The following is an 18715-nucleotide window of genomic DNA, read 5'->3' on the forward strand; positions in this document are numbered from 1 at the left end:
TTTCAAATCCCAAGGCAAAAAGTGGTGCAAAGTCGTAAAAGTCTTCAAGTTCTATTATATTTTGAAAAATTACTTCTATGAATTGCACTACTGGCACCACATTTATTTTTTCTAAACGTGGAAATGTGATTCTCGTTCAAATCTGATGACTTTTAAAATAAAATTAATCTACTCTCACTCCTTCAGCCAGGAGCTTGTGCAACCCAGCAATGCTTCAGGAGTTAGTACTTTTTGACATTTCTTTCATCCATAAGCTAAATCACAGTCTAGAACTAAAACTGTTCCCCGTGTTGCCTGAGACAGAGCAGGACACCAGGTAAGTTCTTCAGGAGCTGCAGCTGTTACACAAAACAAAAACCAGACATTTCTTTTACTCATATTTTAATTAATAGATTTTTAGCACTTCCAGTCTGGGAAGTTAGGTACAACTGTTAATACAGATGGTAGCTTTTATTCCTGCCAGGAGAGTATAAAGCGGACAGTAGAGCAAGGGCACCCACCTTTCCAAAGTCCCCCTCGCTCTTGACAGTGGGGGGCTCCCAGCCTCACTGTGCCCTTCAGCCTCCAACTTCTCCCCACGGTTGCGTCCTCAACCCCACCACAGGATGCTTTTATCGTCTTGTCACTTCCCTCAACACTTTACATCCAAACTGTATTACACAACGTTTTCAGGAAGTAGAAGAATTTCTCACAGGCCTGCTAATAACCTCACTGATTGACTAATCTTGTGGCAGATCCCGTGAATAAGAAAATACAAGAACAAGAATTAAGCACGTCGCAGCTTCCCACAAGAAAAGGAGACTTGAGATCCAGTGAATCCCCATCAAACAGTATGGATGAAGGAAGCATTTCCTCCATGCTGATTTAAATATGGAGGCCACATCTGACATTCTTTATATATCAGAGAAACATTCCCAACAGCGATTTTTCAGGACCTGCTTTGAACTGTTCTTCCTATCCACTGACAAGGTTGGAAAAGTAGAAGCCAAATTATTACTCAGACCACAAGCAGATAATGGAACATATGGCTACCGCTTCTACTTCCAAGAATGTTGTTTTGGCATCCAGCAAGAGAAAAAGCTAGGACAGGTCTGAAGTGTTTTAACAAAACCCTTTTTTTTTTTTTTTTTTTTTTTTCCCATGAGTAAATGCTGACTGTGAAGGTGAAAATGTTATCAGGAAACCATCGTATCAAGATACTGTCATCAGTATCAGAATATCTCAGCCAGATGCTTCAGGCATTTCTTTGGCTTGGAATGTCCCATTAGACCACACCCAACTCTGCTAATATGTCCTTTTCCCGCTGTTTTTCAGGACGCCCTTACAGTAACAGCCACTGCAATCACGTGACAGCCCACCGAGTTTGTAGGGATTGTTTGACTCAGCACAAAATGAAACACAGATGCTGAAACAGTCATTTTTCTGCCAACAGCGCAGAATTACTGAATTCTAGCCAGCCTGCAGGCACAAACAGTAGCAAAAGCACAGGAGCTACGTTAACAATTGAGAATTTGCATATTTAAAGGAGTCGAAATGAAAACCACCTGTGAAAACTGAAAAGTAGCATGCATTGTTTGTATGCGGTGAGTGTGAAATACAGGGAACTAACTTAAGATAGGGCTTCGCTTTTTTGTGTTTGTTTTCACTTTTAAGGTTAGATTATTGCCACTCCTAATCTCACAATCTTAACAACTCTTGATACATCAGCGGCTAAATTACACTGGATGTATTACAAACATTACAAGATGACTTCATAAAACCGGACGCTTCAGACACTGCGCCATCACAACCTCGTCTTACTGAGGTGTAGCATGTTACATCCTCACAAGTTCAAATTGCAACCACACTTTGTGGAGACACCGTAAAGCGGCAAAGAGCGTTTTGCATTTGTCTCGGTTTCCACTCCTCCGTGCTCAGGTGAAGACACATGCTTCCCCTCCCTCTCTGTTGCTCGGGGGGTTTAGCCAAGGAGAGACGCAGCTGCAGTTCTGGCAATTAATTCTAGCCTCAGCCTAAGACATAGACAGAGGGATTGAGAGCACCATCAGCAAGTTTGCAGATGACACCAAGCTGTGTGGTGTTGTCGATACACCAGAGGGATGGGATGTCATTCAGAGGGACCTGGACAGGCTGGAGAGGTGGGCCCAGGTGAACCTCATGAGGTTCAACAAAAGCAAGTGCAGGATTCTGCACCTGGGAAGAAACAATCCTTGGAACAAATACAGACTGGGGGATGAGGTATTAGAAAGCAGCCCTGAGGAAAGGGACTTGGGGGTGCTGATGGACGAGAAGCTGGACACGAGCAGGCAGTGTGCACTTGCAGCCCAGAAGGCCAATCACATCCTGGGCTGCATCAAAAGAAGTGTTGCCAGCAGATCCAGAGAGGTGATTCTGCCTCTTTGCTCTGCTCTGGTGAGACCTCACCTGGAGTACTGTGTGCAGGTCTGGAGCCCTCAATATAGAAAGGACATGGACCTGATGGAGCGGGTCCAGAGGAGGGCCACTAAAATGAGCAGGGGATTGGAGCACCTCTGCTATGAGGACAGGCTGAGGGAGCTGGGGTTGTTCAGCTTGGAGAAAAGGAGGCTCCGGGGAGATCTAATAGCGGCCTTCCAGTACCTGAGGGGGGCCTACAGGAAGGCTGGGGAGGGTCTGTTTACAAAGGCCTGCAGTGACAGGACGAGGGGCAATGGTTTTAAGTTGGAGAAGGGGAGATTTAGATTGGATATTAGGAAAAAGTTCTTTACTGTGAGGGTGGTGGAACACTGGAACAGGTTGCCCAGGGAGGTGGTTGAGGCCCCTTCCCTTGAGATATTCAAGTTGAAGCTCGACGAGGCCCTGGGCAACCTGGTCTAGTTGGGGGTGTCCCTGCTGACTGCGGGGAGGTCGGACTAGATGACCTTTAGAGGTCCCTTCTGGCCTGGACCAATCTATGAATCTATGAACCAAAGCAGCATCAGTGTCTTCAATACTGTGGCCATCAAACCACAGTTTGTATGACCTCTGGCCTTAGACCTTGGCAAATGCAGAGCCTTTCAGCAGAGCCTTACACTCCTCCAAGAAAGTGAAACTTAAACCACACAACTACAGACACAGTAGTAACAGAATTCCGTTAGTTTTGAGTTGTGCCATTAAAATCTGTTTTCAGCACATTTGTAACAGCTCTATTTCAACTGCCTTACTGAAGGCTAAGATTAATCACAGAATGATATGGAGTTGGAAGGGACCTCTGGAGATCATCTTGTTCAACCCCCCTGCCAAAGCAGGTCCACCTAGAGCAGGTGGCACAGGAACTTGTCCAGGCGGGTTTTGAATGTCTCCAGAGACAGAGACTCCACCACTTCCCTGGGCAGCCTGTTCCAGTGCTCTGCCACCCTCTACGTGAAGAAGTTCCTCCTCATGTTTAGATGGAACTTCCTATGTTCAAGTTTGTGCCCATTTCCTCTTGTCCTGTCACTGGGCACTACTGAAAAAAGACTGACCCCATCCTCTTGACACCCACCCTTTAAGTATTTATAGGTGTTGATCAGATCCCCCCTCGGTCTTCTCCAGACTAAAAGGACCCAAGCCCCTCAGCCTTTCGTCGTAAGAGAGATGCTCCAGGCCCCTCATCATATTTGTAGCCCTAAATAGGGAATAGCCACAATCCTTGAAATTAGTATGTGAAATGTCCCCCACAACTAATTGCTCAAAAACATCTTTGTTAAATTCTAACTAAAAAATATTTTGATCTATAGAACTCCACTATCCACCAAAAAACAGAGCTTGTAATAACCTACATATAAAATATATTTTCAGGGCTTCTTTTTTGAACAAATAGTGAAACAAAGATGAATCACCACATTATCATACAAAACAGTTTTATAACTTTCACATTTACAAATATACACGTTACTCACAATAATACTGAGAAAAAGCCAGAGCTTTTCAGACGAGGGCAAAGACAATAAATCAGATACAGATAATTCCAGAATATATTAAAAATAAAAAAGTCATTAATACATTAGCTAAAAATTAAAATTTGCTCCCAAGCAAGCGTTCACCCTTCTGTAATCATCTAAGGTCCTCTTGCTTTGAGCTGTCTCAGTGAAAGTTATGGCTGAATAAAAAAAATAGATCTATGCAAGAATGAGATAGTTAAGACAATTTCTAAGAAGAGATGACATCATACAGATACAGGCGCAGGGTGCTTGTGAATACAGCCAGGACAGCAGTGCAGAGAATCATGAACAAACAAATCGCATTCCACGCAAAAGGCATTCTGACACACTTTACATATGTAAACCTGTGTGGAAAAGACAGAAAAACAAGTCAAATTAGAAAAAAATTACCACCATCCTAGCACAGTTGTGTCATCAAGACAGTGTAAACAGACTAAATATATTGCTCACATCACAGAAACCCAACTAAATTAAAGTTTCTAACAGCAAGTATGTCCAAAGGGAACGAGATGGAGTCACTGTGGATGCTCCCACATGGCTACAAGTGGAAGCTTATTTACGCAACCCTCCAGGAAATCCCTTCCCACACTTTTATAGACTTTGCAGTCTAAAAGGTGTGACTCTGTAACAGAGAATTCTAGTTAACCATGAGATGAACTTCCACAAATATTCTTCTGGTCTTCAGAAGACTTATACTAAAGGATCATCTCTACTTCTGACACCCCTCAATGCAAATTCCAGTGCAGTTCAACATACTTACATTTTGATCTTTCATTTCTCCCTGGCAGCCTTGACAATACCTAAAAGCAAAATTGTGTATTTTAACTGAAAAAGTGTCAAGATTGTGTAAAATGGTAAAAACTAACTCATACACACTAACAATTTATGGCAATTACTTCAGCTATTCAACTGAACGCAATGGATAACCATAAATGGGAACTACAGTATTTCTTATTGCCAGAGATGCCCCAAAATACCCAAACTTCCAGCAGAGTCTCCAGCAGCAAAGAATCTGCTGCCAGATATTCTTACTTTCATGACAAAAAAAAATTACAGGGTCCACAAGTGCACACATTATCACAAATATGATCTGCATACCGTTCCCCCTGATATTCTTCCAGAGGAACTTCCTGAAAGGCATCCAAAGGAAACAAGTGATGGTAAGACCGAGCCAGGTGAGGTGCAGACACCAATGTAAGACCTGCAAATAAAGAGACATCAAAATTATTACAAAAGAGGACTTCCTGAAAATCTTTTCTGTACTAAATAAAGCAAAAAGAAAAAAAAAATATTTTTTTCAATTACTCAGCAGTTTAGAGCTTTTAAGAATTAAAAACCGTAACATTATTTGTTCATTAGCTTCTATAATCCAAACCTGTAATCCTTTCCAGAATGAAATCCAAATATAAACTAAAGAACATGCAAATCGCCCAAATTTCTGATTTAAAGGTTTAACTCAGTCTTTACAAGTACACTTATAAGGCATAGTTGTAAAGATAGCAAGTTTTTTTATGGTTGCATTTTGTTCATGTGCATCTAAATGCTCAATTCCTCCCTGGCAATGACAGTTCTGCTGTTTCATATCACCAGTTAAAATGCTGCCCAACTACAAAGCTCTACTGCAGCCTGCTATAATACTGCTGAAGCCACGCCATGGCCCTTTCAGCTAACACAGGTCTGCTGGTTTTGACTGGGAAAGAGTTAATTTTCTTCATAGTAGCTAGTAAAGGGCTATGTTTGAGATTTATGCTGGAAACGGTGTTGGTAATACCTTATTGCTGAGCAGTGCTCATACAGAATCAAGGCATTTTCTGCTCCTCACCCCACCTCACCAGTGAGGAGGCTGGGGGTGCACAAGAAGCTGGGAAGGGACACAGCTGGGACAGCTGACCCCAACTGACCAAAGGGATATCCCATACCAGATGATGTTGTGCTCTGCAATAAAAGCTAGGGGAAGAAGGTGGAAGGGGAAGGACATTTGAAGTTATGGCATCTGTCTTCTCAAGTAACTGCTAGGCATGATGGAGCCCTAATTCCCTGGAGATGGGTGCTGATGGGAAGTAGTGAATGAATTCCTCACTTTGCTTGTCTTGTGTGCACAGTCTTTGCTTTACCTATTAAAGTGTCTTCATCTCAACCCACAAGTTTTCTCCCTTTTACGCTTTTGATTCTCTCCCTCATCCTACCAAGGAAGTGGGGCTTAGTTGCTTGGCAGGGGTTAAACCATGACAAAAGGCAAGTGATAGCTGGGGCATGGGCTGCCACAACCTTCTTCATCCCTCACTCACATCCATCGTAAACTTCCGACCTCTTGTTCTGCTGAGAGCTGCAGCTGTGACAAATCTGTTGCTGATACACAGGACTTCTGCAATTACACTACTACCTTGCTGAAATGAAACTCAATGCTGACATGAAAACTTTGGCATGAAACTAGGACAAGGTGACTTAAAACTAGAATTATTTCATCCTCTTGCCAAATACTGGCATCTTGGTAATACCTATCAAGTTTTAGTCATATGCCTGTAGAAGCTAACAGGAGGACAGCTGTTGCTCACACAACATTAACACTATAAAAAATGCTAATCCTCCCTCCTGCTCTCACTAAGGGTGGGGGGAGGAGGGCACAATTGGTTGCATAGTCCATTAACATTTGCAAGATGAAGGGCTTCCTTTTACAACTTCCTTGTGTCACTGTGCAGCCTGCCCTTGGCTTCAACTTGGAAACCTTTCATTCACATAGTCCTGGAGGTGAGGGGGTGCTTCAAAACACTCTTTATCTTTATGGGCTTGCACTGAGGAGTCTGAAACACTGGTGTGTCTGTTAAATCAGGATCCTTGAGGAAATGATTATAATTCATATGTGAACCTCCCTTCTTCCCCCTTTTGCTTTAGGGCTTTTAGTTTATAACATTATACTAAGTAATATGATACAGTGTTACTGCTGTAGGTGTAGACCTGAAAGTCCCTTGTAGGATGCTGAAATCCCAGGACCCTGGAATGCAGGGTTCTTAAAGCAGAGCTGGCTTTTAATTCCTAAGTATAGTTGAATTTTTCTACCCTTAACTGTCTTACCACTAACTCATAATTCATCTGCTCACCTTTTCTTGCTACTCACCACAGATTTTGCATTCCACAGGAAGTTCACAGTATTTGGCTCTACACTGGGGACAGAAATATCCACCCAGGGTAAGACCTGGCTCACTGTTGTTTTCCAATTGCCTGGAGCAGAGGGAGACAATTTAACACATAAAAGATAATACCATAACACTACATAACCCCAGATACTACATAGTTCTCACAGCAAATAGTCTAAAAAGTTCCAGTGGCTTCCATGCAACAGTTCCACGTGCAGGGAAGTGTCAGATAGCCATCAATCGAGATACCAGTAACCACATTTTCCCACAGAACCACAACAAAGACCAAATTTTCCCACATAAAGGAGCCAATATATCTCTCAAAAATAAAGTTATGAAAGATAACAACACTAGTATTTCTACTTACAAACACACGGATATTCTGTATTGACTTTAAGATACATGTTGGTACTTATTCTTTCAAACAGTAGACACTGCTTGCTTCTGAGAATTCCACCCCCCCATCATCCCTGAAAACTATTATTCCTCTCATTGAGAAGAGCACTGGTACACTAAGGCAATGAGGCCTCTACTTTAAACTTCCCTTTAAAGTCACATTAGTAAATAGATAAAAATATACTTTATTCCAGATAATACCCTTCATCCTCATCATTATTTTTATAGTGATAAAAATACTTGAATCAAGAAAGGCAAGTAAAATTGGTAGCAATTACTTTAATACCTTGTAGCACCCTTATGTTCTAATCACTGCACAACACAACTAAAAGCCATTTACTACCTTCACACAATTTTAAATCTAAATTTTAAAAAGCATATTTAACAGAGGTAACTACAGCCACATACTGGATGTGCAAATGGAAACAAAATTTCTACTGAGAAGTCAAAGGACAATACTTACATTTTTTTCATGTAATTTTGCAATATTGTCACTGACAAGCCGATTTTCTAAATACGACTAATTATTACTGAATTATGATCAGCTCATCGAATTCTAATCAACTCTACTTACGCCATGCTAAAGGATGGCTTTGCGTCTTGATCAGATAGGGAAGCAACAGTATGCTGAGGAAAACCTGAAGAGAAAAACAATTTTAAACATGCAAATTATCTTTCAGTTTCTGACTTCAATGGAGGAGTTCTAAAGATTATTCTAAACATTAAGGCCTATCTCTTTTTTTGTTTGCCTGTTATTACAGGAGAAGTAATACATTCTAACTAGGGATCAAATTATTCCTAAAGGTCTCTACCTACACCAAACAAATCCCTCACTGTATTTCCCCCAGCTGAAAGAAAATCTCTTCATAGACTTCATATTAACTGAAGCTCACTGGAACCACATTTTTGAAGAACAGCTAAAACCAAAATGATGTTCATTTGAACAATGGTTTCTAATTAAGCGGAAAACATTTTTGTATGGAGAAACCAAGTGTTTATTCACTTTCCAAGTGCAGTATATGACAGATGAGACTATAGCACTTTATGGAGGCTCTAACAGATACCATTCTTTCTACCACTTATTTTTTATAGCTCATGGCAAGTGGGCAGTTAATTTTTCCAACTGCTGTTCAGGCTTTACCTATAACAAGTACATTTCTTCAGTATTTAAATCTACACATAAAAAGACATACATTGTTATCTGTGAAAACAGGTGGATGAAAGTGAGAAGTCAATGCTATAATTCAGGGCATTAGAGTGCCTATTCTAGTTTAACTCCAGGCTTAAATTTATTGAGAAATACATCAGGAGAAGAAAAGGTACCTAATCCATTTGTTGAAAGAACACCACAATAGTGCTCCTAACAAACATGTACTACATGGCCAAACAGATGGCTCTTACAGCTTATAACAGCTGCCTTCTGCAGGGAAAAAAACAGAGGGAGAAACAAAATAGTTTTTCATCCTTCATTTCTAAGCATTACGTTTATACCAATTACTAATTACTGTAAAAGCAGTATCATTCAATTTTATTGCCTTATTTGTTTAAACTCTTAACTTTGATTAAAAGCTGACTACTTTGCAGGAACAGCATCAAGAAAATTGGTATCCATTTAGCAAAATAAAAGTTAAAATAAAAAAACTACTGTGCAATGTCTTTATTGTGATTCTAACTGTTTTTATAGCTTTAACACAGAAGATGCAAAGAAAGAAAAAGATAAGATTCATAAATCTTGTGCTAGGACTTTAACAAAATCATATCTTACCCATTCGAATAAGAGAGCACTCAGAACTTGAACTGGCAGGTGGAGGACTAACATGATGCATCAGCAGTTCCTTATAATGACTTTCATCTAAAATAACGTGGTATGTTCCTGTCACAAAGAAATAAACACCTTGCTCTCAGATAAGACTACAAACATATTCTCCAGATGACAGAAAAAAAATTAAGTAAGAAAAAATAATTTAGCCAACCCTGTTCCCAAAACCCAGTCCTGTTAATGCTACTGAAAATGCTAAGTTTTAAAATTAGTAACACCAAAATGTTTAATTAAATATGAAGGCCTATAGCTTTTGCTCCAACATGACACTGTAGTAATGATATTGTAGAAGTTACCACTGTAGTAATTGATACTAACATGTTACATTAATTAAGTTCCACATCCCACAGCTTTATATGTGGAATACTAGGTTTTAAAATATATATATATATATATATATATATATCTGTATTTCTTCTCTCTAGAGATGCAGCCACCAATTGATAATAATTTCACTAAATATTTCACTAAATATGTTGTAGATTTGGGAAACTCGTAAATTTTCTGCCAGCACAACAGAATATTCATCCTCAAATATCCTAAAATTAGTTACTAAATTTTGATTTTAAACTCATATTAGTAGTATAACTACTGAATTTCAGATACATACCACCAGTTTCTCGGGCAAGTACTGTACAAACTCGAACTTCAGCACTTAGGCCGATGATAGACACTCTGATCTTAACTGCTTTTAAACACTTCAAATGGAAAAAGAAAGCATACTCAAATTCAGGAAACAGTAAAAAGGTTCAAAGTTTTAAATGAAAATTAATTGGCAATGACACTGCGACTGTCTGCATTTAGTCTAATAGCTTGGTTGTTAAATGTAGCAGTCAAACTTCACTTCTGTACCTTAATTAGATCATAGATGTTGGCTGGATCACATGTCGTCAGACTGCTGAAGACTACCAAAACCTCTCTGCTTGTATGTCCTGGCATGTGCCTAAAGAAAGTATACAGTTAATTTACTTCTGTACACTAAGGTACTTGTATGCTAATGTTTCCAGGGACTTTAACATACTTAAGTCAGGAGACAACATGACATAAAATCTACAAATTACAAGACTGTGGTAAGACCCTTCTCTGAGCACCAGAATTTCACCTTCCAAAAGCCAAACTTTTACAGCATCTAAAATAACAGTATTTGGTTGTGTAGTTGTTATCTGATTGCTTGCTCTAATGCTTAAGTTATCCCTGTACCTTATCCATACTCTCACAGGTAAAATTCACCTTCAAACTAACAACAGTGTAGTAAGTCTTCCTGACTTCTTAAAAATAAAAATCTCTAATCAGTTTATAGATGTAAATCCATTACTTTTAACTACTGTCTTTTAGTTCTTAATGGAAAACTCTCTTCCAATTAGTCATTCAAATATATTTTTATGACACCGACTACTGGTTTTGGTCCATCAGTGTTTCTAGCTGTAATTATTTGTTAAAACAGTCTTCGACAAATGTTCACCCCATCTCAATACCTCACAGAGCACAAAAGCTTTTTAAACTTTTAAAAATCTATCCTCCCTGAAAATTTACCTTTCTGAAGCATGCCAAAACTCCACCAGATTATTGTGATTCAATGCTGTTTCTTTTCCTGCTCTCTTATCATTATTAATCCCTAGCTCTGCTCTCTCTCATACCTCAGTCCTCTAGTAAGAAATAATTGCAGTCTTTCATCACCATTTTCATATACATCATAAAATCACCTACTTTGTTTTAAAATATTGTTGCTTTTTATAAGCAGCACACCTTAGAAGTGTTGCTTGTGTTAGAAAATTAGAAGTAACTTGTGTTAGAAAATTAATTTCTGCACTACTAGCATATTTAACTTCTTAACAGTATGTATTGTAAGAAGACATAAAGCTGCCTTTTAAAGACTCAGCTCAGCATGATGCAAGATGCTACTTGTAAAAAATACTGTCTCTGTTCCTCCAAAAATTCACAATCAGCATTACACTGATTATGAAAAACACAGAAAAAAAACCCTCCACGTATATACTAACTTTAAAGTCTGCATGGCCAAATTTAGTGAATTATATAGAGATGGCTCTCCACTGCAGTTCATATCCACTGCTTTCTTCAGAGCAGCTATGTGCTTTTTCAAGTTACCTGTAAGTGGAAAAAAAACCAACTCACCTGAAATAACAAGTTAAAAGAATAACAATATTTAAACTCTTGATCAGAATGCAGAAAACAATACAACAATAAGACTTCATCTCTGAAGCTACATGGATCACTAGTGACAGAAGGCAGGAACCAAAGAAACCTCGCTTCTTAACATCCGGTCAGATATCACTGAACACACAGATGTAATAAAATACAAAATTAACAGAGTGAGAAATTAACTATAGGGAAAACAAGGCATATTTTAGTTGCAATACGGGTAAGACTTGATCACGGACAAGCACGTGATGACAATTCTAGATCAAAACAGATCAAAATAAAGACCCCAGTTTCAGACAACTTGCAATAACTTCTCTTTAAAATTAGAAATATTACATGAAGGCTACTTCACTTTCATCAGTGTCATCCAGGTAGAACTTAACAACAATGCAAGAGATTAAAGCATTTAAAAATGTTTAAAATTTAAAAAACAATTAAAAAACAAACATACAACTACCTCCCTACCTGAAAGTTCTGTCATTTTTTCAGCTCTTTTACTCTTGGTTATAATTATGCCAATCTGGAGAAGGGAAAAAAAAAAGGCAAAACTTTTCTTAGAAATTTTAAAAATAAGTTAATTTACATTTTTGCTATATTTTGCTTACTACTCTACGGATCAGAATTACTTAACTATACAAGTTTTCTTTTAAGTGTAACAACAGCAGCACAACACTATGTATCCCTTAACATACATTCCTGTACTTCTAGTACTTTTGCCACAAATTACAAAAAGAAATCTTCTAAAATTCTAAATGCTTGAAAAAAAATATAATCAGGTCTTTGGTGTTAGAATTTATGTTTAGGTAAAAGGGAACAGTTAGGTTCTTAATTTCGTTAGTTCAGGCAGAAACAAGAATTTCACCAGACTGATAAGGAAGGAATGGGAAGAAACACATAAATTGAAAACAGTTTACTACATAGTGTTATATCTAAAACTAACTTTTAAAATAGTTTTCAGTTACTTGTTTCTTGCATGGTTGTACATACCTGACTAATAGGATTTTGGTCAAAGTACTCTTCAACAAAATACTCCAATAACTACAAAGAAAAGTTAAGACTGTTAAAAACTAAATACAGTTTTATTCCACATGCATTAAGCAGGTGGTACTTGCAAAACATCCAGTATCACTGGGAAAAAAAAAGGGGAAAATAAAAAGGGGGCAATGAGCCCCTTCTTTCCATTCTCCTTTCATCCCAGCCCTTCCATCCGTTTCCTTCCTCCCACGTTACCAACGCAATCTAACTTTCAGAAACTAGCCACCCCTTATTTTGTTCACTTCATATGTTAAAAGTTCTAGACTCCTGTTGGTTCAAACAGAGGTTTATGATACACCAAAAAACACTAATCTGTACAAAATCACCAAAACCCACAATTTCAATGCTTATTGTTGTTAGAGAAGACCATACAGTACAAGATGTACAGTTCAAGTGCTCCACAGTCTGAAGCAGGATCCATTTCAACTCCTATCTAGCATCCATTCAAATCAGAATTCACCAGAACACAACTGTAAGAAAAAAAAAATCCTAGATGTGTAATGAAAACATGTTTATTCTTCTTTCATTCCTTATCATAGGCAACATTTCAGTTTAATTTCCACAAACTTTTCGTAATGTGTCTTTCCATAATATGTCCTTGCAAAGTGTTTTTACTGTACAAAAGTAGTCCTGCAAGGCAAATTAATGTCACACAGGTTTTACCATTAAAAAACGAGGAAAATTACAGACTAGCAACAGAAACAAGGGAAAAAGCGTAGGGATGAGAGGACTAATGAGGCTATGCATGTAGTCTAGTCACAGGAGACTGCCATGCTTTACAATGAAACAGTGGATTAATAACAGAAAGCTTTTGACTACAGAAATACCTTCAAAGTGCAAGTAAGTCTGTTCGGCTTTAAATCTTGGTCCTCCATAGTTCTTGATCCATCAACAACCACGTAAAGGTGACGCATCTGCATTTTCACCAGAAGCAATAATCACTCAGAGAATAGATATTTAAATGAATTGTTCATTATTCCATTTACTTAAAAGAGCACATACATCCTCCCTCAAACATGGAAAATTCAGTGTACCGAGTTGTGCAATAAGCAACAACCAAAAAAGTAATGCATTTTTTCCCACTTTTCCTTCAAAATGTAAATAAATACTATCTTGAAAAATGCACACTGTTCTTTCTCTCTCACGATAAACTACAAAATATGCCGAGTTTGCACCTTCACCTCTTCATCTGCAGTGCTCAGCGTTGTGTGAAGTAATATTGTTACTTACAACTGATTTAAATTATGCCCATTTTTCACACGAAGAAGAACTGACAGTTCAAGTGTGTGTGATGTGACTGCTGTGGCAAAACACACCCTGATACAGCAAATATGCCAGACCTTCACCTCTGAATACACGTTTCACATCCACACTGCCAATTAAACAAAGAATGTTTTTTTTTTACAGAAAAAAGGTTGGTGGAAAATGCAAGCTTTGGTCTCAAGCACATTAAGTCAGCAAAAGTGTATTTCAGTGGAGGCATACCACCTCTGTCCAAGTTGTTTTGGACAGACAATGGTTAAGACACTAACATACCATTCCAAGTCGAACTTGTCCATGGTGTTCATAGAGTCTAATAAAACACAAAAGGATTTAAGTAAGATGCAAATGAATGAATCGTTCCTAAAACAAAAGTCAGGAACAAATCCAATACTAGACTTCTGTCAAATATGAAGCAGTAACAAACCACAGACATTTATTTACACTGAATAAAATTCTGTTACGTACATGCCTCTCAAAAAACACACAACAAAAACTATGTCTTACTAACAGGTTTAATGGAACTTTAAGATTTTATCCAAATTTGAATACTTTAACATAATGTGAAGCAAAACAAACCTAGATTTTATCTAGCAATTTTTTTTTTTTCTGGTGATCTGAAACACAGATCTGGTGTCATGATACCAAAACCCAGCTGGAAGCATGACTTGTGTATTTAAAAAAAAAAATAAACCAAATGCTGAGGTATTTTCCCTAAGCATTGCAAATTGCAGGGCTTTGCACCGTGTTTTATCTGATCGAGACCTCACCTCCCTAGCTAGCATACATTGGGGGTACCTAGCCTGTACATAACCAGTCATAAGATTAAAGATAAAAATAAATTTTATTATTTTTTTCTGGAAGAATTGATAAGTAGCAGGCAAGAGGCAAGCATCTGGAGCTCTAAAAAGGTAAGGACATATAAATATATTGCAAGCATGCCGATATGCTTACTAGGCCTAGAGGACCCAGTTTCTGAATGATTTAAGTCCTTATAACTGACCAGACCAGTGTTATTAGAAGGCTCGTGGCAACACATGATACCTTTTCCTCTTTGCCTTGAAAAGAATGTCCTCGATGGTCGCTTTCAGCGATCCGGACTCGTCTTCTTTAAGAATCTCCCTGCGCAAAAGAGACAGTTATTGAGCAGAAGGGGGATTTTTCTCATCTGTCGCCACTAAGAAGGCGAGGAGGGAAGCCTACCATGTTCTCTCGTAGCCCCCTTCCCAGCGCTTGGTCCGTTCGGGTTCCTCATCCATGGCCACGGCTTCGCTCCACCGAGTTCCTGACTAGTCAGAAGGCCGCCGGTCCCGGAGGCCCGACTGCCGACTGAAGGGATGCCCCGCTACGGTGCCGCACGGCGGCTGAAGGGGCTGTGAGATGGGGCCGGCCCCAGGCGGGCCGCCGGCGACCTGAAGGGCTGAGGGGAAGGGGACCCGCTTCTGTCCCCGGACCCGCCGCCCCGACCCGGAAGAGCCGGCGTCGGGCCGCATCCGCCTGGCTGCGCCTCCAACCCGCCCGGCTGCCGCCCGCGCCGCCGAGCGATCGTTCCGGGGAGGCAGGAGGGAGCGAGGCGGGACCCGGTGGCGGTCACCGGTAATACCGGGTTTAATTTGCCTCAAAACTTTGCTCCGAGCCCCGCAGCCGCCCGCCCCGCCGGTCCGTGTCCCGCTGAGACTGGGCCGGGCGGCAGCGCAGTTTTCCGGCCCGGCCTCTCAGCGGCTGTTCCTCGGCTCCTCAAACTGAGGGAAATAACGCTGCCGCTGCAGGTAGATACAAGATATTTGTCCCAACGACATAAAAAATGCGCCGATTAAGTTATAAAAAAGGACGGTGGCGTCGCCGTGGGTAGGTCGGTAGCGTGGGCACGGAGCCCGCAGTGAGTTCTGTCAGGTCAGCCCGGCCCTGACTCGTCTCTCTGGGACCAGCTAAACGGCGTTAAGGCGCTGCCTGGGTTTATGTGGTATTTCTGTAATTAACTGCAGTAATTTCGGTACTAGAAGAATCCAGGAGCCTGGATTGTGGAATAAGACCCATTTTTTTACAAGTACCGTAGCACTGAATTTTAATGCATCATTACACCCATCAGTTACTTAATGAAAATAACTGCTTATTAGCCCAGTAGCAAAAGCACTGCTTTAGCTCTGCTCTGCAACAGAGAGCTTGGCATTCATTCACTGCTGCAAGGTTTAGGGTATGTTTTCTGAGATTTTAATGTGCTCAGGGGAGCAAACAGGGTGGTGGAGTAATACAAGTTTTTGCAAACACGCAGAATAATTTCGCCGTATTCAGGATCTCCCCTTTCTGGCCGGGTTCTTGTTTGGCTACAATAGCTTTCTTTGGGGATTTCTTTTAATAAACTATCACTACAAAGCTGTGAACAGTTAAATGGCAATTGCATATAAAAAGTGCTTTGGGATGCTTCGTATTCCATTGAGTGAGTGTGCCAATTGCTCTGACCAAAGGCAATGTATGTTCCATTTTTCAGGTATCTTTAAATTTACTGTTTGTCTCCTTTGCAAGCATATAATTTATGTTTAAAGGTGGCCAGAAAGATACAAGAAGGACTCTAGCTCATATCCAGCAGCTCAGATTACAGCAGAGAGGTTTGGAAATATTGATTAATGTAGTAGAGCAGTGTCTGGGCTGGATGAGTTCTAACCATACATGTCCATGCTGCTTTGAAAAAGTTTATTTTTGGTCTATAAAACAACACAAGTCTAGACTAGAAGATGTAGTTTAGGGATTGCTTAGAGATGAAAACTTCTGAAGCTACAGCTTTTCACCTGCTTTTCAGAAGAGGACAACAGGCTATTTTGTTTGCATGCACAAAACTGACTAGGTGTTAAAAGAAAGCATCAAGAAGAAAATTGGTCACAGTTATAATACACAGTAGACATTCTGGGGTTTTGGCTGGTACACAGGTCCCAGGAGGGGCTTTTATTGTTGTCTCCGAAGAAGAAATCTGAAGCACTTGTAATAGTGATTATCTTCATATGCAGGCAGAAAGCAGGTTGTGTTTCTCACAATGACAATGCACTGTTATATTTATAGATGCTAACTAATCACCTTTCACAGCTACTATAGTAAAGATTATAAAACTACATTTAACTATGTAACAGTAACTTTCTTCTATTACCTTTACTTTGCTATGCCCAGAAATTGACAAACCAGTTGATGCTGAATGAAGCACAACATGGTCCCTACATTCAGGAGTTTACAACAGCAACTAGTTCATGTTGTTAAACGTAGAGGATGATTTGTTTAAATACAAGAAAAGCATTTTCAGTTGTATGGATTAACATCTGAGTGCTTGAGAAGACGACATGATTACAAAATGTTGCCATGGGATGGATTTGCCTTTGTAAGAATGAGGCAGCAGGGAAAAAACACAAGAGTACAAGGGAACAGAAGGACAGATTTGTTAGCAAAACAAACTTGCTAGTAGAAAAACAGGATCAGAACTATAAAATATTCAAAACTACCAAGGTCTGAAATCTGCTGTGAAAAAGAAAAAAAAAAATATTTACATGTAATTGACACACGCCTATATATAAATTTTATGTATCTCCAGAACAAAATACTACACACAGTGGTGGAAAATGAAAATTGCTGTAACTATTCAGTAGTTCTGCAGAGTTCCCATATTTTAGGAATAGTAAGGAAGAAGCAATCTTTCAGGATGAAAGAATACATCATGGCCATTTTACATATTCTGGTAATTCCACAAGGTCTTTATCTGCATTTAAACAGGATTACAGTACGTGTTCTAGAACTGTACGAAAGTCTCAAATTATTTATTTTACTGGAGTGAAAATTACATATATTTTTAAAAGCTTGCAAATGTTTGCTTTCCCACAATGCAAGCAAAAAGAAGGTGCAGGTAGGCACAAGTGTATTCTCTCCCATGCAGAAAGTTTGAGATATTTTCATTGAAACGCAAAAGAGGTAACAAGTTAGTTTCAGGTATTTTGATGGTATATGATTATGTTGTGTTTCTACCTAAAACAATTCCAAGCAATGCTGATCCATCTCATGTCACCAAGAGCTTCCATTTCATAAGCATCACAGGGAGGGAGATTTCGTTCAATAAAGCTAGAGGTAGTTTCAGCCAGTTTCTCTGCAGAGCAATTATAACTTTACTTGGTACAGTGGAAGGGTGCCAAGACTGGGTTTGACCTCTTGAATTACAGGAAAGTTGCTGAGCATCCGTTTCTAAGGGGCGTCACTCTACGTCCAAGTAAGACAATAAATGAGGAAGAAAACATTTAAACAGCAGTAACATGTCCTTAAACAGGAGTGGGGAAAAACTTAACTGTTTCTGTATCCTTCAGCCTATTGCATTTATTAGGAGCAATTTATACATATAGGGGGAAGAGAGGTGGTGTGGTTTGGGCTGGGCTGGCCACTAAACGATCTACAGATGCACTCTTTAATGGGAGAGAGACTTATGGGTTGAAAAGAAACTAAACTAATGAAATATTATAATTAATAATATGAAAAGATAAGAAAATAATGAAATGCATACAATATACACAAAACCAGTATCGAACTCCCAGGATGACATCACCGGCAGGCACTGGGGAAGTCCCAGACAGCAACGGGTAGGAACTGGTTTCTGGATCTGGAGTTTGGAACACACGGATCGGGATCAAAAGCAGATGAACAGACAAGAGTCCTCCTCGGATTTTGGCCTTGAAGAAAGAGGCTGACCCTTTTATCCCTCAGCTTTTATACTGAGCACGATGCAGATGGATGGAATACCCTGTTTTGGGTCACCTGTCCTGTCCGCTCTTCCCTGCAGGTGGGACCCCTCTATGCTTTTATGCTTCTGACCTTCCAACGGAGTACATAACAAAGTGACCTGACCTCGGTTGTTACAGCAGTAAGTATAAGCAAGATCCTCTCTGCATACCATTCCTTGGTATTCACTGCAAACATCAGGCCTTACCGCTCTGCTAGCAGACACT

The 18715-nt window shown here is 39.6% G+C and overlaps 1 protein-coding gene across 7 annotated transcripts; it reads right to left on the reverse strand.

Moving 5' to 3' along the window:
* Window positions 1–3845: 3845 nt before the first annotated feature.
* Window positions 3846–15214, reverse strand: LOC141476909 (general transcription factor IIH subunit 2). Of its 7 annotated transcripts, none has more exons than XM_074165819.1 (15): window positions 14949–15214; window positions 14790–14867; window positions 14022–14058; window positions 13313–13399; window positions 12438–12488; window positions 11916–11970; window positions 11291–11396; window positions 10143–10233; window positions 9901–9988; window positions 9237–9344; window positions 8046–8109; window positions 7057–7160; window positions 5040–5142; window positions 4702–4741; window positions 3846–4285 (listed from the first exon to the last, which is right to left on the reverse strand). In XM_074165819.1, the coding sequence occupies exons 1-15, from the start codon at window positions 15002–15004 to the stop codon at window positions 4166–4168; spliced, it is 1188 nt and encodes a 395-aa protein (XP_074021920.1). In that variant the 5' UTR covers window positions 15005–15214; the 3' UTR covers window positions 3846–4165. The 7 variants fall into 7 exon arrangements, with proteins under 7 accessions (XP_074021920.1, XP_074021923.1, XP_074021921.1 ...); XM_074165820.1 differs by having other exon boundaries at window positions 3847–4285; window positions 7060–7160; window positions 14949–15004; XM_074165821.1 differs by having other exon boundaries at window positions 4166–4285; window positions 9904–9988; window positions 14949–15004.
* Between the last annotated feature and the right edge of the window lie 3501 nt (window positions 15215–18715).

Source organism: Numenius arquata, chromosome Z (genome assembly GCF_964106895.1).
Source record: "Numenius arquata chromosome Z, bNumArq3.hap1.1, whole genome shotgun sequence".
NCBI lineage: Eukaryota > Metazoa > Chordata > Aves > Charadriiformes > Scolopacidae > Numenius > Numenius arquata.